Raw genomic sequence first — 25,134 nt, forward strand, 5'->3', positions numbered from 1 at the left:
GGTTGTCTAAGGTTACAACAGGATATAGATAAACTGGAAAAGTGGGCAAGGGATTGGCAAATGGAATTTAACGCAGACAAGTGCGAAGTGATGCATTTTGCGAAGTTAAACCAGGGCAGGATATATACAGTGAATGGCAGGGCCCTGGGGTGTGTAGTTGAGCAGAGAGACCTTGGGTGCAAGTATATAGTTCCCTGAAAGTGGCAACACAGGTAGACAGGGTGGTGAAGAAGGCATATGGCATGCTTGCCTTCATCGGCCGAGGCATTGAGTACAAGAGTTGGGACGTCATGTTACAGTTGTGCATAACGTTGGTTAGGCCGCATTTGGAGTACTGTGTGCAGTTCTGGTCGCCGCACTACAGGAAAGATGTGATTAAGCTAGAGAGGGTGCAGAAAAGATTCACACGGATGTTGCCTGTTTTGGAGGACTTGAGTTATAAAGAGAGATTGGAAAGGCTGGGTCTGTTTTCCCTGGAGCGAAGGAGGCTGAGAGGGGACATGATAGAGGTATATAAAATTTTGAGAGGCATAGATAGCCGGAGGCTGTTTCCCATGGTAGACTTGACTAAAACTAGAGGGCATAGATTTATGGTGAGAGGGACGAGGTTTAAAGGGGATCAAAGGGGTAAATTTTTCACACAAAGAATAGTGGGTATCTGAAATGAGCTGCCAGAGGAGGTTGTGGAACAGGAACAGTAGCAACATTTAAGAGGCATCTGGACAGGTACTTGAATGAGCAAGGCATAGAGGGATATAGAATCAATGCAGGCAGGTGGGATTAGTATAGATAGGCATTATGGTCGGCATGGACGCGGTGGGCCGAAGGGCCTGTTTCTATGCTGTACGACTCTATGACTATGACATTTTGTTCCCAGTTTTGCAAGTATGGGCTGGTTGAATACAGTCAGTACTCTGTCTATTGCGAATCGCTACAGGGATATGCTGTTCGACACGATCCACCAGTCATTGGGACATATGGTCCATGTGCCTGGCATTGCAGCAACACTGGAATTCATATACTATATTGCTCAAATGTTTGAGATACCTTATGCTTCTAGGGTAATTTGAGGTAGACTGGTCACTTTTTAGGTCCAAAAGAGGTCTTGCTACAAATTTACAGGGCTTTGGTGAGGCCAGATCTGGAGTACCACGCACAGTTTTGGTCTCCATATTTAAGGAAGGTGTTATGAAGGGGCTTCAAATTTTTAATACTTTTTGAGGACTTGTGGTTGAAGATTGTGGAGACGGATTCATTCAGGACTGAAGTGATTTCATAGATGCTGGACTTCATTTTTTTTTTCAAAAAGTCACTGGAAGGACTTTGGTTAAAAACACTTACCAGAAGTCACATGTCTTCAGCTAAGCAAACAGCAGGTGCCTTCTCACTATGGGAGTGGTTTACAGAGAAGTGACATGTCAAGATTTATGGTGGTCAGGAGTTTGTTTTATTTTGAATACTATTTTGAATCAGTTGGAGATCAGCCTGCTAAAAGAGAAGACACTAGTTCATCTTTTCTCCACCTCTCTGAGAAACCCTGTGAATCCAGTGTGTGAGCTGAAATCCCTGATGATGTATTTCTCCTAGAAAGCCTGCCAGATTAATCCAAGATGCCACCTGAAAAGAACTGATCCCGAAAGATCCCAGTGACAGTGAGTATTTGGAACGCCAGAATAAAGGAACAACTGAAATCATTCCAAATCTTCATCTTTTCCTTCAAGTGTTAAGAAGTATTTGGACAAAGTATTCTTTTTCATCTTTTTTGTAAAATGATCTCTGGGTATTTAGAAGGAAATATATATATTTACTGTCATATTTCAAACTGTGTGTTACAGCTTTGCACCTTTATTGAATAAGTCTTGTTTTATAATAAGTTGACAATTTTGTTGTTTATTAAAGAAACCTTGTTGGTGCATTTTATTCTGAAATAAAATTGGAGTATAATTGGCCGTTCAGGTAACTAGGTAAACATTTACATATATGTTGTGATCCATGGAGAAATGGAACTAGACTAAGTCAGTGCACTCCTCCCGCCTCAGTCGTAACATATAATTGTGGGCTCATCCGGGATAGCCAAAGCCGACAACGTGCAATTGTACATGGGGTAATAATAATTGAAAAGGGGAAATGTTAAACCCCCGCTTTCTTGTGGATTAGAGTAAAACTTACACTACTGGAATGGCTTTGTCAGTTGCTACGACGTTTCTTGGGAGGTGAGGGGGGTGGGGGGGGAAAGAGGTTTATCCCTGAGTGATTTGAAAAACTTAACCAAGGCTAGGCTAAAGGAATTGGCACAAAAGTTGACAGAGTTAAAACCAGGGGCTAAGAAAGCAGACATAACTTAGGTAATAGCATAGCATTTGAAATGGGAAGAAAAGCAATCCAGATGATAATTCAGTTGAATAAACTAGAATTCAGTTACAGTTGAAGCAGCTTGAACAGGAAAAGAAATGAGAAAACTTGAACAAAAATTTAAATGGGAGCAAGCAGAGTGGCAGGAGAGAGAAAAAGGGAAGAAAGGGAGCAAGAATTGATATTCCAATTAAAAAAGAGAACTAAAAAAAAAAAAGGATGGCTTTGGCCTCAATGAAAATTCTGGTGAGGAAAGATATGACTGCAACTCAGGACCCAATGGAGAGCTATTTAAATTTGTGCAAACCCTCCCAAAGTTTGAGGAAAGGGACATAGAGGTATTTTTCTTTTTTTTTTTGAAAAGATAGCTAGACAGATGAAGTGGCTGAAGGAAAGCTGGACACTGCTTATGTAAAGCAGGTTGATGGGCAGAACTAATGAAGTTTATGCCATGCTTTTTGAGGAGGCTTCTGCAGATTATGAGATGGCAAAAAAGGCTGTGCTTGCTGCTTGTGAGTTAGTCCCTGAAGCATATAGGCAGAAATTTCAGAACATCCAGAAGCAGCCTGGGCAGACTTATATAGAATTTGGGAGGGTAAAACAAGTTAACTTTGATCATTGGATGTGGCATAAAGCTAGAGGCCACGTTTGAGACCCTTATGGAAATAATTCTCCTGGAAGAATTTAAAAATTCACTCCCTCTATTCGTAAGAACTCATGTAGAGCACCAGAAGATTTCAACAGCCAGACAGGCAGCTGAGATCGCTGATGATTATGAGCTTGTTTACAAGCCCAAACGTTTTTTCCGTCACTCCCACAAATCCAAGAAGGATAGAAGGTGGGAGGGTAAAACAGGGCAAGTAGCCAGGGACAAGAAGGGACAGCAGGGAAGGCCCCGGGATCTCCTCCTCAGGCCAGAATGGAAGGTACTGAGTGTGGAAGTGAGATTGGAAAACCTAAGTTTCCATTGCCACAAGGTGGGGCACCTTCGTGCAGAATCCTGGAAGCTGTGGGGTAAACCCATGGGATTTATTGGAGAACACAAGGCCAAGGTAGAGAAAGGGGCCCTGACTGAGAGTATGACAGATTAGGCCGTAGCTCTGATTGCAGCTGCAAGGACAAGTATAAAAACTGCTGTGAGTGTGGGGCAGGTGAACAAGATACCTGAGCATTATAGGGAATTCTTGTCAAAAGGAAAAGTAACACTCCCTCAAGTGAGGCAGGTAAACCTATAGTTATACTTAGAGATACAGGAGCCAGCCAAACTCTTTTGCTGGGGAAAGGCATAACTTTTCCACCAGAGAGCACACTGAATGCCAAGGTTTTAGTGAATGGCATCGGCAGGGAGTATATACCCGTACCTTTGTATCGGGTGTACTTGAAGTGTGACCTAATGTCTGGAACGGTAACCATAGCGGTTGTCCATAGTTTGTCTGTAGACGGAGTTGACCTACTCCTGAGGATGATTTGGCTGGAGTGAAAGTAGTAGTTTCTGCAGTAGTCACGGAAAGACCAAGTGAAGTCAAAGAGACAGAGCAGTTGCAGGAAAACAGTTCCAGAAATGTTTTCTTCATGTGTAGTGACCCAAGCAATGGCTAAACAAGTTCCACTGTTGGAGGTCAAATGGGCACCACAGAGAGATAGCCAATGGATGAACGGATAATCCAAAGGAAATGCTCAATTAGTCTTCTCTGATCATAGCTCAGCAAGCCGATCCAAAGTTAAGTAAAGTGACACAATCGGCTCTAACCGACACTGAGGCAAAAGGAATTCCAGAAGACTACTATATTAAAAGTGGGATTCTGATGAGGAAGTGAAGACCTCCTCACAGACCTGCGGACGAAGAACAGACGATAGTTCACCAGATAGTGGTACCACAAAAGTATCGCCGGGAAATATTAAGGATAGCCCATGAAATTCCTATGGCAGGACATATGGGGATCCAGAAGACCCAATCACGTACAAGTCAACATTTTTATTGACCGGGTCTTTTCAAGGTGCAGTTTTATAAAACATGCCATACGTGCCAGATTTTGGGAAGACCACAACCTGCCATAAAACCGGAACATCTAATTCCCATATCAGTTTTTGTGAACTATTTAGTAGGGTGTTAATAGACTATGTGGGACCATTACTGAAAACAAAAGCAGGACATCAATATATACTCACTATTATGGATATGATTACTTGATTTCCAGAGGTCATCCCCTTGAGAACAATTTCTGCTAAGGTAATGGTAGAGAAGTTAACCCAGTTCTTCACTAGATATGGTTTACTGATTGAGATTCATTCAAATCAAGGTTCCAAAATATGTCTAAAATTTTCCATGAAGTTATGGGTAATCTGGGTATAACCCAGCTAAAGTTTTTGGCATACCATCCACAGACACAAGGGGCTTTAGAATGGTACCATCAGATCCTCAAAATGATGATCAAGGCATACTATCATGAATATCCCCATGATTGAGACAAAGGGTTAGAATTTCTTTTGTTTGCCACGAGGGATTCACTAAATGTATCTACTGGTTTTAGTCTTTAAGTAGTTTATGGCATGAGATAAGAAGTTCTCCAAAACAAATCAAAGAAAAGTTTTTAGAACAGAGGGACAAATCCTCCGTGTTAGATTTTATGTATCAGTGTTCTGGGAGCGGCTCACGAGAGCCTGCAAGGTGGCTTAGGAACACCTGAAAGCTTCCCAAACAACCATGAAGAAATGGGCAGACAAGCATGTCAAGAACTGAACATTTCAACCAGGAGATGAGGTGTTAGTATTACTGCCTTTACAGGGTGAACACTGAAAGCACAGCTCAGTGGACCATATAGAATAGTCAAAAGGATTGGTAAAGTAAATGATTTGATCGACACCCCAGATTGCTGGAAAAAGAATCGACTGTGTCACATCAATATGTTGAAACAATATCATCGCAATAAAAGGGATAGCAAGGATGAGGCAGAAGGAGGCCCAGACAATTCTCAGATTGAACCTCCTACGATCCGGTTAGCTAATTCTGAATTGTCAGGGAGATTAAACACTATGTTTTCATATTTAGATGCAGAACGAGAAGACCGGAGAAGGCTATTCACAGCATTTAAAGGAGTCTGTAGGGATAAACCAGGATGTACAATCTTAGCCATACATAGTGTGGATATGGGAGAATCCTCTCCTATAAAACAGCATCCTTATTGCTTAAGTCCAGAGAAACAGGCAGAGATGAAAGCAGAAATCCAATACATGTTGAAAAATTACCTAATTGAACCCATTCAAAGCAGCTGGAGTTCCACAGTTGTATTAGCACCTAAACCTGATGGTTCAACTAGATTCTGCATAGACTACAGCAAGGTTAATGCAGGAACAAAGGCAGATTCCTATCCAATTCTTCACTTGGAAGACCATATTGACAAAGTTGGCAGTTTCACATTTCTTACCAAAATAGATTTGTTAAATGAATACTGGCAGGTTCCTTTAACATCCCTAGCTAAAGAAATAGCAGCCTTTGTCATACCAGATGGTCTTTTCCAATGCTGAGTGATGCCATTTGGGCTAAAAAATGCCTCAGCCACTTTTCAGAGACTAATGAACCAAGTGGTAGCCAGTGTTCCTAACTCTGTAGTTTATCTTGATGTGCTGGCATACAGTGACACTTGGAAGGACCACTTGGAACAACTAAAAGCTCTATTTAGAAAATTTCTGGTCAGCTGATTTGGTGTTAAACCTTGCCAAAAGTGAATTTGCAAAAAGCATGGTTACACCACTTAGGGCATCTAGTAGGGCAAGGACAAGTGTTGCCAAGAACAGCAAAAGTACAAGCATTGATGGAGCGACTTGCCCAGAGACTAAAAGAGAAATCATGAGATTTTTGGGGCTGTGTCATTTCTAATCGCAAGTTTGTACCAGATTTTAGTACTATTGTTGCTCCACTGATGGATTTGCTACAAAAAAACAAAAGCCAAGATAGTGTGGTGAAAACAGTGCCAAGCATCTTTTGAGAGGCTGAAAGCCATTTTGATCAATGAACCAGTGTTGGCTGCCCCAAATTTCACTAACCCCTTCAAGGTAGCAACTGATGCTAGTAGCCTGGGGGGACAGTGTAGTTCTGTTACAAGATGATGAATTGGGCATAGAAAGGCCAGTGGGATACTTTTCCAAAAAGCTAAATCGACACCAAACGAGATACTCAACAGTGGAAAAAAAAACACCTGTCTTTATTACTAGCTCTTAAGCATTTTGAAGTCTATGTCCACCACGACTACAGAGACACACTGGCATATACTAATCATAACCCCCTTGCCTTTGTGGAAAAATTCAAAAACCAGAATGCCAGACTATTTCGATAGAGGTTACTATTGCAGCCCTATCACTTAAAGATTATTCAAATTGCAGGGAGAAAAATGTAATTGCTGATGCTGTCGTCAAGAATTTAACTTTGCTTTATGAGTACAAAGATGGTACTGAGCATAATTGTATTAGTCACAGGTAAAGGGTGAATAGGAATGGGTGTGTAAATGTGTTTTAATATTTTTCTTCATTTTTTTTTTTTAAATGGTGTTTCATTCCTCCAAGGATGGAGGTGTTATGAAAGTGCTTCTGTTTTTTTTTGAAGCCTCGTGGTTGAAGATTGTAGAAATGGATTCATTTGGGACTGAAGTGATTTCATAGATGGTAGACTTTTTTTTTTAAAGTCACTGGAAGGGCTTTGTCTACAAACACTTACTGGAAGTTACATGTCCTCAGCTAAGTAAACAGCAAGTGCCTTCTGACTATGGGAATTGTTTACAGAGAAGTGACATGTCAAGATTTATGGTGGTCAGACATTGGTTTCATTCTTGAATACTGTTTTGAATCAGTTGGAGATCAGAATGCTAAATGAGTTCATCTTTTCTCCACCTCAGAGAAACCCTGTGAATCGAGTTAAAAGTAAGAAGTGATTGCATTGAAACATACAAGATTCTGAAGGGGCGTGACAGGATAGGCACAGAGGTTGTTTCCTGTGGTCGGGCAATCTAGTTGGGGTGGGGGGGACAATAGTCCCCGGCTGATGATTTAGGACTGAGATGAAGAGAAATTTCTTCACTAAAAGGGTTGTGAATCTTTGAAATTCTCCACCCAAGGGCTGTGTATGCACCATCATGGAATACATTTATGGCTGAGATAAACAGATTGTGGGTCTCTCAAGGAATCGAGACATATGGGAAACAGGCAGGAAAGTAAAGTCGAAGCCAAAGATCAGCCTTGATCATAGCAAATGGTGGAGCAGGCTCAGTAGGCTGCATGGTGTACTCCTACTCCTATTTATATTCTCATGTATGCTCTGAATCCCCTTCATGGGGAAGATGCCAGTGCTGGAGCATGGTAGGGCACCATTATGTAGGAGTGTCTACAATTTTAGATTTGTTACCTACTGGAGGGGCACAAATATCCTGGTTGAGGTTTACTAGCGTCACTCGGGAGGGTTTAAACTAATGTGGCAGACGGGTGGGAACCAGAGCAGTAGGACAACAAGTGAAATAAATGAGGGGGAACTAGTAAATAAGGCCAGTAAGACTAAGGAAGAGCAGGCAGGGAGATGTTGCGGAGCACAGCGGGACTGGTGGTCTGAAGTGCATTTGTTTCAATGCGAGAAGTATAACAGGTAAGGCAGATGAACTTAGAGCTTGGATTAGTACTTGGAACTATGATGTTGTTGCTATTAGAGACTTGGTTGAGGGAAGGACAGGATTGGTAGCTAAATGTTCCAGGATTTAGAAGCTTCAGGCGGGATAGAGGGGGATGTAAAAGGGGTGGGGGAGTTGCATTACTTGTTAAGGAGAATATCACAGCTGTACTGCGGGAGGACACCTCGGAGGGGTCGTGCAGCAAGGCAATATGGGTGGAGCTCAGGAATAGGAAGGGTGCAGTCACGATGTTGGGGGTTTTCTACAGGCCTCCTAACAGCCAGCGGGAGGCAGAGGAGCAGATATGTAGACAGATTTTGGAAAGATGTAAAGGTAACAGGGTTGTCGTGGTGGGTGATTTTAACTTCCCCTATATTGACTGGGACTCACTTAGTGCTAGGGGCTTGGATGGGGCAGAATTTGTAAGGAGCATCCAGGAGGGCTTCTTGAAACAATATGTAGATAGTCCAACTAGGGATGGGGCCATACTGAACCTGGTATTGGGGAATGAGCCCGGCCAGGTGGTCGAAGTTTCAGTAGGGGAGCATTTCGGGAACAGTGACCATAATTCCATACGTTTTAAGGTACTTGTGGATAAGGATAAGAGTAGTCCTTGGGTGAAGGTGCTAAATTGGGGGAAGGCTAATAAGAATATTAGGCAGGAACTGAAGAATTTAGATTGGGGGCAGCTGTTTGAGGGTAAATCAACATCTGACATGTGGAAGTCTTTCAAATGTCAGTTGATTAGAATCCAGGACCAGCATGTTCCTGTGAGGAAGAAGGATAAGTTTGGCAAGTTTCGGGAACCTTGGATAACGCAGGATATTGTGAGCCTAGTCAAAAAGTAAAAGGAAGCAATCGTAAGGGCTGGAAGGCTAAGAACAGACGAATCACTTGAGGAATATAAAGACAGTAGAAAGGAACTTAAGCAAGGAATCAGGAGGGCTAAAAGGGGTTATGAAAAGTCATTGGCAAACAGGATTAAGGAAAATCCCAAGGCTTTTTATACATATATAAAGAGCAAGAGGGCAGCTAGGGAAAGGGTTGGCCCGCTCAAGGACAGAGAAGGGAATCTATGTGTGGAGCCAGAGGAAATGGGCGAGGAGTACTAAATGAGTACTTTGCATCAGTATTCACCAAAGAGAAGGACTTGGTGGATGATGAGCTTAGGGAAGGGAGTGTAGATAGTCTCAGTCATCTCATTATCAAAAAGGTGGTGGTGTTGGGTGTCTTGCAAAGCATTAAGGTAGATAAGTCCCCAGGGCCTGATGGGATCTACCCCAGAATACCAAGGGAGGCAAGGGAAGAAATCTTTACATCCTCATTGGCTACAGGTGAGGTCCCAGAAGACTGGAGAATAGCCAATGTTGTTCCTTTGTTTAAGAAGGGTAGCAAGGATAATCCAGGAAATTATAGGCCGGTGAGCCTTAAGTCAGTGGTAGGGAAATTATTAGACAGGATTCTTCGGGACAGGATTTACTCCCATTCGGAAACATACAAATTTATTAGCGAGAGGCAGCATGGTTTTGTGAAGGGGAGGTCGTGTCTCACTAATTTGATTGAGTTTTTTGAGGAAGTGACGAAGATGATTGATGAAGGAAGGGCAGTGGATGTTATCTATATGGACTTCAGTAAAGCCTTTGACAAGGTCCCTCATGGCAGACTGGTACAAAAGGTGAAGTCACACGGGATCAGAGGTGAGCTGGCAAGATGGATACAGAACTGGCTCGGTCATAGAAGACAGAGGGATGTGACTAGTGGTGTTCCGCAAGGATCAGTGTTGGAACCTTTGCTGTTTGCCAGAGGATACAGCAGGATATAGATCAGTTGGAGACTTGGGCGGAAAAATGGCAGATGGAGTTTAATCCAGACAAATGTGAGGATCTAATGCAGGTGGGAAGTATACAGTAAATGGCAGAACCCTTAGGAGTATTGACAGGCAGAGAGATCTGGGTGTACAGGTCCACAGGTCAATAAAAGTGGCAACGCAGGTGGATAAAGGTAGTCAATAAGGCATACAGCATGCTTGCCTTCATCAGTCGGGGCATAGAGTATAAAAATCGGCAAGTTATGCTGCAGCTGTACAGAACTTTAGTCAGGCCACACTTGGAATATTGCCTGCAATTCTGGTCGCCACACTACCAGAAGGACGTGGAGGCTTTGGAGAGGGTACAGAAGAGGTTTACCAGGATGTTGCCTGGTCTGGAGAGCATTAGCTATGAGGAGAGGTTGGAAAATCTCATTGTTTTCACTGAAACGACAGAGGTGGAGGGGTGACATGATAGAGGTTTACAAAGTTATGAGCGGCATGGACAGAGTGGATAGTCAGAAGCTTTTTCCCAGGGTGGAGGAGTCAGTTACTAGGGGACATAGGTTTAAGGTGAGAGGGGCAAAGTTTAGAGGGGATGTGTGAGGCAAGTTCTTTACACAGAGGGTGGTGAGTGCCTGGAACTTGCTGCCAGGGGAGATGGTGGAAGCAGATACGATAATGACGTTTAAGAGGCATCTTGACAAATACATGAATAGGATGGGAATAGAGAGATACAGTCCCCGGAAGTGCAGAAGGTTTTAGTTTAGGCAGGCATCAAGATTGGTGCAGGCTTGGAGGGCCGAATGGCCTGTTCCTGTGCTGTACTGTTCTTTGTTCGGCTCTGGTGTAGATGGTCACAGCCTTGGAGACATCCAGACAACCCCAGTAGGTTGCAGTTTGTAACAAAACCCAAAACAAACTGAAATGTAAAACTTTCCTACCTACGCACAGGAATTCAGATTACAATTGCAACTTGAAATGACAATAGGATGAATTATGTTAAGTAGGCAACTCGATTTTGGGAAATGAAAAAGAAACTGGGTTAGAACTAACCCAGGCAGTTAGATTGAGAGCAGTGGAAGCACTCAGACACACTCAAAGGGATTATAACTTACAAGGTGACAGCTAAAGTTTCACTACAATTTTGCTGGTTAGCTGCACCAAATCAGGATCCAACTATTATCCCATAAAATTGACAGCCAGAATTACACCACCCTAAACTAAATTGCCTTTGATTTGAAAAAAAAAAACTAAATCACAGCTTTCAGAAAACACCAGATGGCATTTAGGCCATCTTAAATTCTCTTACAAGCTGTTCCTGAAACTCATACTATTTCAATTAAAAGATTATTTTTGGATGAGGGGTGGTGGCATTTTCAATTTCAGCACATTAATTCAATGTAGCATCAGCTCCTCACTGAAGGTTCAGTTCAAATTCTAATATGTCACACATTGATTAGTTTGCATGAAAATGTGCAAACCAGGTAGTTTGAGATCCTGCCAAATTCTGCTCTTGAGTTCCATTCAAGGCAAAGGAGGAAAGTAAGTACTTGCAGAAAGGATCTGCTCCACAGTAAATAATGATGCACCTTTGCAAAGTGCAATGTTATTTACTCCCCTTTCCACTTTTATTTTTTGTCTCCCTTCCTCAAAAAAAGGTGATTTGGACTAGGCATTGGAGGTGATCCTTCACAATTGGAGAGAGATAGCAGGTACTAATGGACCATTTGAACATAAAAGGCCATGACAGCATACTCCATCCACGATCTACATACTTTCAGCAGTGGGTGTTCAGACAGCAAGCAAAAAGAAAAAAAAGGAACCAACTCTTTCTTCCAGCTCCCTCTGCTGCTCAAGGAAGCAGAGGCTAAGCACTGCCATTCTCACAACTCTAATGGAGACTGATTAAGTTAAAGGAACTGAACTGGGAAACTGCATCATGGCAATGGCTCAGGACCACATTGCTACACAGGCCATTTAAAACAGTTTATTCTATACTTTGAATAAGGATTGTAGAGAAAGCATTCTTTATTGTACAACTTGCCTTCCCCTCCCTAAAAATTTATGGATAAATCCAAAGTGAATGGCAAAGCATGGACATGCTCTACCTGGAAAAAGCAACAAGTACTTATGGATATGACCATTTGATCCATCTTAAGCTTTCATTCCCCCATTGCTACATCAAAATTATTTAAGTGGTGCTTTTGTTTCCATCACCCTGTCCAGAATTCATTCCAAGTGCAGATCACTTTCTGTAATGGAGCCATCCATATTCGTACCATTACCTTTAAGTAGTTTAAACTCATGTCGTTGGCCCAGTCGCATTCAAATATTTCTCCCACTCCCTCAACTGCAACAGTCCATGCCTAACTACATGGAAGTGAATTCAACTGCTTCCTTTATGCTAAACTTACAGCCTTTTATCAATTCACTGAGCAGTGGAAACTAGACTTTCTGAAACCTTTTCAAAATTTTAAACACATCACAAGAAGTCTCTTTTGACCAGATGCTTTTTGGGATCCCAACATACCATGTAGAGTACATGCCCTTTGTCCATACTTTGATAATGTCCAAGCACAAAAAAAAACTGTCATGCAGACCCCCCACCTGCCAAGAATGAAACATTAATTTAGTCATATGAACATTGATTTGAAAACTGTTGAAATGAAGAAAGGATTTGTTTTAAAAAAATCACCAGGCCCTTGACTGGAAAGACATTTGCATATTAACATATTAACTGAGGATTCCCACCCCACTGTGGTTGACAAGGCTCTCAACCGTGTCCTGCCCATTTCCCACACCTCTACCCTCACCCCTTCCCCTCCCAGAACTGCAACAGGGTTCCCCTTGGCCTTACTTTCCGCCCCACCAACCTCCAGATCCAAAGAATCATCCTCCACCACTTAGGCCACATCCAGTGCGATACCACTACCAAACACATCTTTCCCTCCCTTCCCCGATCAGCATTCCAAAGGGATGGTTCCCTCTGCGATACCCTGGTCCACTCCATTACCTCCACCACCTAGTCCCCTTCCCCTGCAATCAGGAGGTGTAATAACTGCCCATTTAGATTTTTTAAATTTAGAGATACAGCACTGAAACAGGCCCTTCGGCCCACTGAGTCTGTGCCGACCATTAACCACCCATTTATACTAATCCTACACGAATCCCATATTCCTACCACATCCTCACCTGTCCCTATATTCCTCTACCACCTACCTATACTAGGGGCAATTTATAATGGCCAATTTACCTGCAAGTCTTTTGGCTGTGGGAGGAAACCAGAGCACCCGGAGGAAACCCATGCAGACACAGGGAGAACTTGCAAATTCCACAGACAGTACCCAGAATTGGACCCGGGTCACCGGAGCGTTGAGGCTACGGTGCTAACCACTGCGCCGCCACTCTCCTCACTAAAAGGCCCCAAACACTCCTTTCAGGTGAAGCAGTGATTTACTTGTACTACTTTCAATTTAGTATACTGTATTCACTGCTCACAATGTGGTCTCCTCTACATTGGAGAGGAGAAATGCAGATTGGGTGACCGCTTTGCGGAACACCTCAGCTCAGTCTGTAAGCAGGATCCAGAGCTTCCGGTTGCTTGCCATTTCAACACTCCCCCCTGGGATTGCTGCAGTGTTCCAGTGAACATTAACAAGCTTGAGGAACAGCATCTCATTTACCGATTAGGCACACTACAGGCTGCCGGACAGAACATGGAGTTCAAATGATTTCAGAGCATAACAGGCCCCCTTTTTAGTTTTAGTTATTTTTTCTCTTTATTTTTAGTTTGTTTCGACTGTGCCTACCCACTGTTTTGTTTGTGCTTGGAACCAGGGCTGTTCATTTTACAGTTAATTCACACCCTCTCAGTACTAACAGTCTTTCAGCATACCATTAACATACCATTTGCCTTTGTTCCTTGACCTTCTGGTCAGTTTCTCTGACCTTGTCCTATTATCTTCTCTTTTGTTACCTCTTGCACCCCCTCCCCCCCCCCCCCCCCACCCACCCCGCTTTACTTCCTTAAAACCTTTTACATTTCTAAAATTTGTCAGTTCTGATGAAGGGTCACTGACCTGAAATGTTAACTCTGCTTCTCTCTCTCTACAGATGCTACCAGAACTGCAGAGTATTTCCAGCACTTGTTTTTATTATTGCTTTATGTCAGTTTCCCAGGGGGAAACTTTTCCTAATCACCCCCGCAAATCCAAAAAGGACAGAGGGTGGGAAGGTGATAGGAGCCCACCAGTTCTGGGAGGGAAGGAAAAGCAGAAGACACAGGGGGCCCTCCTCCAGCCAAAAAGGAAGGTGCTGTGAGCAGGAGTGAGACAGAGACCTGCATGCTTCCATTGTATTAAAGCAGGTCACCTAAAAGCTGACTGCTGGAAACTAGAGAGAAAACCTGTAGGGATGATGAGGGACCACCCACTCAGTAAAGGGAAACTGATGGAAAGCACAGAACAAGCTGTGGCTTCAACTGCAGTCAGAGTGCAACCCAGGAAGCTTGCTACTGCAAGTGCAGGAAAATTCAATAGGATTCCTGAAGATTACTAGGGTTTTGTATTGGAAGGGAAAGTAACTCCATACCACTTGAGTGGGGCCAGCAAGCCCATAGTAATTCTTGGACACAGTGGGGGCACTAGATCCCTTTTACTGGGAAAAGGCCTGGCCTTTCCCTCCCTTCCCCCCCCCCCCCCGAGTGTGCAGTGAACACCAAATAGTGGTGAATGGTATAGGAAGGCAGTGTATGCCTGTACCTCCATACTGGGTACACCCAGAGTGTGACCTAGTTTCAGGACTGGTGAGCATTCCTAGTTTGCCTGTGGTTGGAGTTGGTCTGCTCCTAGGTAATGATCTGTCAGGGTTGAAGGTGGTAGCACCCCCACTAGTGAAAGACAGACCACAGGAGGTCAGAGAGATAGAGCACTGGCAGGAGAAGGTCCCCTGCAGTTTCCTTGAATGTGTAATAAATCAGGACATGATCAAACCACTGCCCCAGGGGAGCCTGAATTGGCACTACAGGCAGATGACCATGAGTTCTTGGAGACTTCCTTTGGGAAGTTCGAAGGGCCAATGAGTGAATTAAATAAATTTTCCCTACTGTTGCAAGAGTTAGCACAGGCTGCCCAGTCTGAAAGTGCAGCAAAGAGTCTTGGACTGCTACTATTTAAAGAATGGTGTACTGATGAGAAAATAGAGTTCTCAAACCGGAGAGCAAGGAGTGGACAGTAGTTGACCAGTTAGTGGTGCAGAGATACCAGAGAAATATTGAGAAGGGCCCACAAGACTGCAGTGGCTGTGCCTGCTGCTACACGAAAGATCAAAGCCTGCATAAGACAGCAGTTTAACTGGCTAAAATGACACAATATGATGGAGTACTACAGGAGTTGCCACATGTGCCAGGTTAAGGGGGAAACTCCAACCTACAGTGAAACCTGCAGCCCCAAGTCCTGTACTGGTATTAGGAGGACCCAACCGAGAGCTGGTGAACTGTAAGGGACCCCTGTTGAGAACAAAAGGGGACAGGCAGACACATGGCTGGCAAAAGTTTAGAAAATGAACAGGAAAAGCAACTGGAAAGGCAGGTTAAAAAGGAAGTCTGGGAAGAATCCTGGATGAAAACCCTCTCCTGCCCAGTCAGCCAATCCCAAAAAATGCAAAAGGTTAGACCCCACAGCCTCCTGTGTAAAAGACTCAAAGCACAAGTTACTAACAGCATTTACAGGAACTGACAAAGACAGACCTCTAGGGGCCAGAGAAACAGAGGGTGATGCCTCACCCAGTCAAAATGCCACAGGGAGGTACAGTGGAGTCTGCACAAATAACTTGACCCAGAGGACAAAGGGGAGATTAGCAAAGAACCCTCCTCCAGTCAGGAAAAAAACCATGCATCTCCTGAAGTCAAAAGCCTTTGCATGTCTCAAAACACGAGTTCAGGATAGACCTTCCCACTACTGACTAAAAAACATTCCAATGCAGGGCTAACTAAACTAACCATCTCAAAGACCAAAGAGTGGTGGAAATGGGCAAACTGAAGTAAAACTTCCCCAAAAAACCACATGTTTATTGAGATGCCAAAAAAAGGGGCAATTAAAGCAGCACTGCCACTAAGAAAACCGTAGTTTAAGATTATGGATTATGCAGAGAGGGAGGGAGTGGGTGACTGCTAAGCAGTGAAAAAAAGAAGAATCAGGCAGGTAGTGCAGGAGATCAGAGTGCCTCTTGCTCTTCAACAGGTATTCAGTTCTGAATACTGAGTAAAGTAAGGGCATAATCAAGAAGTTTGCAGATGACAGATTGGCAGTGTTAGATAGCTGCAGGAAGATATTGAAGGTCTGGTCAGATGGGCAGAAAAGTGGCAAATGGAATTCAGCCTGAAGAGTGAGCTGATGCATTTGGGGAGGTCAAACAAGGCAACAAAATACACAGTTGGAAAATACTGGTGTGTAGAGGAAGTGAGGGACCTTGGATTATAAATGCACTGATCGCTGAAGGTAGGACAGGTCGATAAAGGTGGTCAAGAAGGATTCCACGTGCCTTGTTATCAGCTGAAGTATAGAATACAAGAACAGGGAGGTTATGTTGGATTTGTACAACACATTGGTCAGGCCACAACTTGAGTACTGTGTGCAGTTCTTACCATAACAGGGATTTATTTTTAAACACATGTTTTTAAGCTTCCTCCTTGGTGAATCCTTGTTCACAGCTTTCCAATTATAAAAGGGAAAGAAACCAACAAATAGGTTTTCTAAAAGCAAAATACTGCAGATGCTGGAAATCTGAAACAAAAACAAGAAATGCTGGATTCACTCAGCAGGTCTGGCAGCATCTGTGGAAAGAAGCAGAGTTAACGTTTCGGGTCAGTGACCCTTCTTCGGAACCCCGTTAACTCTGCTTCTCTTTCCACAGATGCTGCCAGACCTGCTGAGTGAATCCAGCATTTCTTGTTTTTGAAATAAGTTTTCTATCCTTGTAGCTCTCATCCTCATGAATGCAATAGTGTCACCTGCTGCTCTAGTTCCAAAACCCAGAACTCAAGCTGCTGCAATTGACAACACTTCCTACACAAATAGTTCACCAGGATACAGGAAACATGTGCTATGTGGGAGCTCTACAGGAGGTGCACTTGAGGTCGGAGCACCCCTGCCATTCCTTTATTAGTTGACTTTGCTACTGCTAAGAGAAAAAGAATCCTTACAAATACTAAAACACTTAGAACTATTAATAAAACCTTACTAGCACTGAAATCCTAATAATCACAGTTCACTAGTTGAACTAAACCTTACTAAAAAAAAAACTTCAGCTATTCATTTGTTCATTAATATTTAAAACTTTTAGTCTGCCAGTTAAGACACTATAACCCAACTCTTTACACACAACTCAATAGTCTACTAACCCAGTTATTTAGATACTCCCAACAGCAGTTACTCAGCTAATAACCTTATAGCTTTTCTGTGATATCACTTCACTTAAACTCAGGCTCTTTTTGACTCCTGTCCACTGCTCTTGTGTTCTTTAACCTGTTATTCTAAATCAGTCTCACCACTCAGTAGGATTAGCCAATTTACCTGACCCAAGTCATCTACCATTTTAAACAATGTACCAGATTTCAAGTTGTAGATTCCCAGTACCTTTAGTTCTAACAGCCAATTGAAAGCATAAAATTTATCTGTTGCCCAAATGTTCCACACGAGGCCAAATGAGGCCAGGCTCACTGCATACATTATCAACCTGTTGGTCAAGAAAGTCATTTTCTACAATTTTTCCAGCTTCATTTCCCACCATGAGGGGGTAAAATCATGCCAGTGAATTCCAGGGAAAATCAAAAAACAAGGGAGGCCGTTTTAGAGGTGTTTGAAAGTAGTTTGCATAAACATGTTCAGCTGAGCTATCTTGATGGTAGAAAGCAAAAAAAAAAAGCATTTCCTACATTTGAGGGCAGCTGCTATACAATTAAACTGGATAGTCCAATCTGGAAAGTACACAAGGAAGGGGCAATTGCAAAAGATAAAACCAACAATCCATTATACTGTTGCACCTTTACTATTGAATTTAATGAGTCCATAACTGACAGGTCACTATTTAACTTTTACCCTTGAATTTAAATTCAGGAGCATTAAATTCATAATTGCAGGCCAGTACTAAATCAGGAAGCATAACAGCAAGCAGATTATTGAGAAGCAAATTTGAGGAACAGATGAGTCCGTCAGGTTTCCAGTTAGAAAAAGATCCACCAACATATCAGGTTGTTAGATAGGGAACCCAAGACAGAGATAACAAATGCAAACTAAGAAACTTACTGCAAAGTGGTTAAGTTTTACACTTTATTGCACTGCTGTTTCAAACCATGCTTATATTTACATAATTGGTAGAAAGATCTGAGATTTAGGTTTACTTCTTCATAGCCTTTGCAGCTGATTTGGTCACTTTACCCTGTCCAATAGCTTTCTTATCTACTGCCTTGATTACTCCAACAGCCACCGTCTGCCTCATGTCACGCACTGCAAAACGACCTGCATCAAAAAAAGTTGTTTAATGGATGTTTGTCCCCACCCCCTTCCCTTTGTACAAAGTGAAAGGAGGTCATAATAGCAAGAAGTTGTTTTTTTTCCTAGAAGAGAAAACAAGTCACTAGTTCTGTTAGGTTTGTAGAAATATTCATCGAGAAATGTAATGCAAAAACCAAAATTATCCACATCCCCACCTAGATCAAGCTATCTAGTACAATTCTAGACAGTTAGCTTAGTTGTGTTCAAACAAAGGGCAGGGAGGAGAAAAAAGTCTCATTCTCACCAAGTGGAGGATAAGCAGAGAAGGTTTCCACACACATAGGCTTCCCTGGGATCATTACAATGATGCCAGCGTCTCCAGATTTCAAACTCTTTGGGTTGTCCTCCAGTTTCTTACCAGATCGGCGGTCAATCTTCTGCATCAGTTCAGAGAACTTGCAGGCAATGTGTGCAGTGTGGCAATCTAATACAGGTGAGTAGCCAGCATTGATCTGTCCAGGGTGATTCAGAATGATCACCTAAAAACCAACAGCATGGTCAGCAATTAGAGCACAACAGTATTCCAAGCTGATAACTTAGTACCAGCATCACCAGAGAAAGGGTGAAAGCGTTTTATTTAAAAAGTGGGGTGGGGGGTTAAAGTTAAGTTAACTGCTGAATAAAAATATTGCATACTATTTCTGGTACTTGCCAGAAAGTATGCATGTACCAAGTTGAAGGTCAGTCAAAATTTTGTGCAGCCAAATATTAAACTTCAGATCTCAAAACAAAGACAGAAGACTCCCCTCAGCACATCAACTGCCCTGCTCCTCTATGGAGGTTATTTAAGCCCCAGTTCAAAAGATTAAATACATTAACTATTTGTCCAAGAGTTTTCAACTGGTCAGCAATCCCTCCATAGCAATGCCCCTCCTCATCTTCAGCACTATTTCTGGCCCTGTGCATTGCCAATTTCCTTTGCCCCCAAAGAAGCAGTGGTGCCTTTAACTGTCATCTCAAAGCTCTAGATTCATTCCACAATTTTCTGCTCCTTTAAGATGCTCCTTAACACCCACTGCTGGTCAAAGTTTTGGTCACCTATCCCATATCTACTTATGTGGCTTGGTGTCAATATGTTGGATAGGCTGCAGTCACTTGACTAACTGCAGAGGGTACATTTTCCACCCATGCACAGTTGCAGTACCTGCCAATATATTACACTTAATCTCCAATAATAGAAAATGTAATGGGGTATTGGGAAAGACTTTTATCCTCAATCTATATTCCACTATATTGCTGCTATAGTTTATCTGCAAACTTAAATATCCATCTAATTTTCCCTCAATTTCCTGTCAAGTTACTTATTTGAGCTGGTAGAAAACCCACATCCTGCTTTTAATAGCTTATGGTACTATAATTGATCAAAACTGGCATCTGACTACTGCTTGAGATACATAAAGACAGAGGCGCAAGGGGAGAGCCAACTGTGCAACAGCCCCAACAAACAAATTTCTCTGCAGCACCTGTGGAAGAGCCTGTCACTCCAGAATTGGCCTTTATAGCCACTCCAGGCACTGCTTCACAAACCAGTGACCACCTCCAGGCGCGTATCCATTGTCTCTCGAGATAAGGAGGCCCAAAGAAGAAGAAGACATAATCTTTTATAGTCAAGATTTACTTACTGCCCAGTTTTATTATTTCAGTATGAAGCAATCACTATGGCCTAGGAGGGCTGAATGAAATGAACTAGAACTCCCCTCAACACTAATACATACAACCAATGGGGAAAACTGCACACACAAAAGATACCTTCAAGCTAGCTCAGGAGATATCATTGATAATGCCTTAGAATGTTTTACTACATTAAAAAGGCAAGTTAACGTCTAGCATGTTGGCAAACAAGGCCAGTCGTGCCCTGCTCACTCACCTGGGCTGTGAAACTTCCAGATTCCAAAGGAGGATCATTTTTGCTATCTCCAGCCACATTTCCACGTCGAATATCCTTTATAGACACATTCTTGACATTGAACCCCACATTGTCTCCAGGCACAGCTTCTACTAAAGCCTCATGGTGCATCTCTACAGATTTCACTTCAGTGGAGAGATTGACAGGAGCAAAAGTCACCACCATGCCAGCCTTCAGGATTCCAGTCTCCACTCTGCCCACTGGCACAGTACCAATTCCTGAATACACATTGTGGTAAAAAATTAGAATTTAACTTCAAAAATACAACAATTAGGTATGGAGATTCATTTATATTGATTTCACCTCCAATCTTGTAGACATCTTGTAGGGGGAGGCGAAGGGGCTTGTTTGTGGGACGTGTTGGGGGAAGAATAGCATCCAGAGCTTCCAACAGGGTGGTGCCAGCAGCATTACTTTCCTTACGATCCATTTTCCAGCCTTTGAACCAGGGCATCTGTAGTGACAACAGTATTAGCACATTCTTTCAGGAGGATTTGTACTGAAGTTTGAGGGTCAAACCCAAATTAAAAATTAAAGTTCTATGCAGTAATCTTACTGGTGCAACTGTGCCATGCAGTGAGTTAAGAATGCAACTGAACTATGAAAGTTAAGTATTGAACCCTACCAAAGAAAATATATTAAGGAGATAAGTTTGCAGGACTACAAGGATCAAGCCAGGGTGTGGGACTGACTGGATAGCTGTGGAGTACCAGCATGGATTTGATGGACTGAATGGCCTCCTTCTGTGCCATAAGTAACTGATTAAGAAGATCAAGCTGGCTAACAGTCTAGCCCTAGATCACTGTTGTAAGTAAACGCCAACCCTGTTTAATGGTAGTCTTCTCAAGCTAATGTAGTCCTGTCCATGAGTAGGTGTAAAAATGACTTTAGTCCAAGCCATTGCTGTAGCAATCACCAGGACACAACTTTGCACAAGTTGTCGAGATGTCTTTTTTTTTTAAAACCTTGCATTAAAAATTGACTTGGAAGTTTAAATTACTTATGCTAGGATTGTCTATAGGAACTGCTAGTAAGTGTTGAGGCAGAATTAGTTTTAGTTTATTTAGTTTAGAGATACAGCACTGAAACAGGCCCTTCGGCCCACCGAGTCTGTGCTGACCATCAACCACCCATTCATACTAATCCTACACTAATTCCATATTCCTACCACATCCCCACCTGTCCCTATATTTCCCTACCACCTACCTATACTAGGGGCAATTGCTAATGGCCAATTTACCTATCAACCTGCAAGTCTTGGGCATGTGGGAGGAAACCAGAGCACCCGGAGGAAACCCACACAGACACGGAGAACTTGCAAACTCCACACAGGCAGTACCCAGAATTGAACCATGGGTCGCTGGAGCTGTGAGGCTGCAGTGCTAATCACTGTGCCACCCAATTCAAGTTATTGGTTTTAGAGCTATTAAAGCTAGAGGTTTGCATACATATCACTTCAAGAACTAACTTCAAAAAAGGTTGCAATTTGAAAGGATTGGCCACAGTATAGTTACCGTTCTGGTTATTCAAGCTTTAACTGTCATGTAAAGCTTGTATCAAATTATATTTCTTAGCAAGCCATGCCAAGTAATAGATATACAGCTTTGTGGGTAGATCCTATTAAGCATCAGGACTCAATATCTTGCTAGATAAAACACTAGGGAAGGAATAGGATATGTTGATAGGCTACATGAGGCTTATGTGAAGCATAAACACCAACATGGACTTGTTGGGCTGAATGGCCAGAGTCTGCTGTAAATATAATTTAACTATAGTCTTACATGATTAATTTTCCCACTTTCAAAATGGGACCAGTTGCATCCCAGTCTCCAAAAAGGGGGGACATGAAACATTCACTTACTTTTTTGCTGGGTTCCAGCATGTTGTCCCCATGCCATCCTGAAATCGGAACAAAAGCCACCCCAGCAGGATTGTAGCCAATCTTCTTGATGTAGGCACTCACTTCTTTCACAATTTCTTCATATCTCTTGCTGCTGAAATGGGGCTCTGTGGAATCCATTTTATTGACTCCAACAATCAGCTGCTTGACTCCCAAGGTGAAAGCCAGGAGTGCATGTTCTCTGGTCTGTCCATTCTTTGAAATGCCAGCCTCAAATTCTCCTACACCTGCAGCCACAATCAGCACTGCACAGTCAGCCTGTAAGCAAATTCAGTTCTGTTAGACAGTAACTTCATTCACCAAAGAAAGTGAAACATGTTTAGCCATTAGACAGAATTTTGTTGTGCTAGATCAAGAGCCAAAAGAATACATCTTGGAAGCGCTCCCATCCATACATGGGATCCAAGATAATTCCATGCTAGCATTAACAGAATGTCTCAACAGTACAGATTTCAATTTGTAGGTTGGAACATGGAATTCCTGCTTATGATATGTAGGACTGCAGTCCAAGTGAAGGGCAGAAAAGGACCTGTTCCCATGCCTTAGCCAGCAGACTCAGGCAAGAGGAATAAATAAGTGCAGTTGCAGGAAGGGAAAAGTAGAAAACGTCAGGTTGAATGATGGAAGTTCAAAGAATTCTATGAATGGGCTGGAAGAGAGAAACTTGGCTGAAGGATTAAAAAAAAAAGGAAAGGTATTTAGAATATCAGTCACTAAACTAGATCCAGTTGGTATAGTTCTTTAGGAGAGGTGGTGGATGAAAAATAGGCTGAGTTAAATGGGCATCTGTTGACAATTTTAATGTCACTTGATATAAAGTTTAGGAGCTTGAAATTAGAATATATAGTGATGTAAAATAATTGCATGTATAAACTCCAAAACTCTTGGAGTCACTAACCCCTTTAACATTTGGATTTTTCCTTCAGACTTCCATATACACTGCATCCCTCCCCTTTCACTGAAAGTGTGGATACACACTTAAAGTCCAAAGCCCATTAAACAACTTGTTCTCCTATCCACAAGCCAATGACAATTATCTAGTTTGACTTGTAGACATACCTGGGAGGTCCCAGTGATCATGTTCTTTATGAAGTCTCTATGACCAGGTGCATCAATGATGGTGATGTAGTACTTGCTGGTTTCAAACTTCCACAGGGAAATATCAATAGTGATACCACGCTCCCTCTCTGCCTTCAGTTTGTCTAGCACCCAGGCATACTTGAAGGAGCCTTTACCCATCTGCAAGATACAAGTGTTGGAATCTCAAGAGCATTTAATCCTTCTCTGCAAGATGTAGCACTTGCCCAACCCAGAATTTTTGTTCAAAAATACTTTCACAACACTCTTGGAAATGCAAAGAGAAATTCCCTAGCAGTTTACATTATTTGAAGCCCTTCATGAATGATGAGATGCACTTACCTAGGTCGTTAAGAGAATTGCAAGTTTATGGCCACTTGGGGAGTCAAAGTGTGAGCCAAGCACTACATTGATTCGTGCTTATACTTGAATGACATCATTTGAATGAATGAAATTACAGCTCAAAAGTTCTATTATTTGAATGATTCAACTAAACATATGGATGTTTTAATAGCTTATTTACAACCAAACTCAATTTTACCCCTTTTTACAGTTTTAGATAGTGGGAACAAATGTATTTCAAAACTCCACTGGGAAGACTCATTAAATGCCATTAGCTTTAAGTTAATTCTTAAAAGATTGGTTGCACAGATGAAAACTTCAATATTAATTGAAGTCTTTTTAAAAATCTCATACATCTGGCACTGTTTGATTTGAGCCCTATTTCCCACTAACTCAGGCATCAGAACATATGAGATGGGTATGTTATGGAGCTATAGGGGCAACATAATACCTCTACCACAGGATCTGCTGCCCATTATACATACAAGGCAAAATTACCTTTCATCTAGGAAATAGATTTAGAGAAAGACAACTTGTAATTGAAAAAATGTTTAGCAGTAACTGAAAGCTTCAGTAGTCAAGAAAGACCAGAAAAGAATACTGAATTTTTAAAGTTACTAAAAAAGGAGACAAACTTAGTTTCTCAGTAGCTCAAATTTACTGAATTAAAATTCAGCCTAAACCAAATTATGGCAACTCCACCTATAAAAACAACTAATTTAAAGCCCTTTTAAAAAAAAGGAACTAGCAATTTAAACACACTCTTAGAGAATCAAGGCTCCATACAGCTTTCATTATTTGCATATGGAACATATAATCTCCTTGTCCATTGGATAATGAGTTGTTGAAAATGCTGGTAGAAGCATGCTAGGGATTTTGTAAACATAAAATCTTCATTTACAGCAAGCAGACCTGCTATATTAAACAATATTAAACTTGGAACCAAACTGTTCAAAAAGACAACATAGACTTTCACTAGTCAGTTTACTAAACAGTACCGCATGAGAGAATGACTATTAATCTTTAATAAATGTGAGGACTTGGGTGGAAGAAATGATTACCACAACTCTATTGGAGTGAAGAGAAAAACCTTCAATTAAAAACAAAATTCTTCTCAAGTAAAAGCAGGTTTACCTCTGCAGCCTCTTTCTCAAATTTTTCAATAGTCCTCTTGTCAATACCTCCACACTTGTAGATCAAGTGGCCAGTAGTGGTAGATTTACCAGAGTCCACATGACCAATGACTACAATATTGATGTGGATTTTCTCTTTACCCATTGTGATAATAACTCAGAGAAACAATACAATCTCTTAAAAAAATAACATGACTGCTAAAAGCAGTATTTATATCAACTGGCCAGCCTGTCTCTTTGACCTTTGTACACCTGTGCAGAATGAACCAACAAATTGGAATCATTAACATTCAATTAGGCAGTTTGGTACAACACTTTTAGCTAATCAATTAGGATGTTTAATCCTTCAACAATAACCATAATTGGGCCCTTTTTAAAGGGGCACAAACAATGAAGCTCAAATTCAAATAC

The 25,134-nt window shown here is 42.0% G+C and overlaps 1 protein-coding gene across 1 annotated transcript; it reads right to left on the minus strand.

Annotated features, from left to right (window-relative positions):
• Window positions 1–18,207: 18,207 nt before the first annotated feature.
• LOC137380195 (elongation factor 1-alpha, oocyte form-like) lies at window positions 18,208–24,868 on the minus strand. The gene is made up of 7 exons (XM_068051972.1): window positions 24,725–24,868; window positions 23,231–23,410; window positions 22,133–22,429; window positions 20,575–20,725; window positions 20,233–20,489; window positions 18,610–18,844; window positions 18,208–18,329 (listed from the first exon to the last, which is right to left on the minus strand). Exons 1-7 carry the CDS (start codon window positions 24,866–24,868, stop codon window positions 18,208–18,210), a joined length of 1,386 nt encoding a protein of 461 aa, XP_067908073.1.
• Window positions 24,869–25,134: the final 266 nt, after the last annotated feature.

This window comes from Heterodontus francisci, chromosome 19, assembly GCF_036365525.1.
Source record: "Heterodontus francisci isolate sHetFra1 chromosome 19, sHetFra1.hap1, whole genome shotgun sequence".
NCBI lineage: Eukaryota > Metazoa > Chordata > Chondrichthyes > Heterodontiformes > Heterodontidae > Heterodontus > Heterodontus francisci.

Excerpts from the sequence above, each read along its gene's own strand:
- LOC137380195 (XM_068051972.1), bottom strand. The coding sequence starts at position 24,868 with ATGGGTAAAGAGAAAATCCACATCAATATTGTAGTCATTGGTCATGTG. Across the intron at positions 20,490-20,574 it reads AGATGTCTACAAGATTGGAG|GAATTGGTACTGTGCCAGTG; the intron begins GTGAAATCAATA and ends ATGTGTATTCAG. Across the intron at positions 18,330-18,609 it reads CTCTGCTTATCCTCCACTTG|GTCGTTTTGCAGTGCGTGAC; the intron begins GTGAGAATGAGA and ends TTTTTGATGCAG.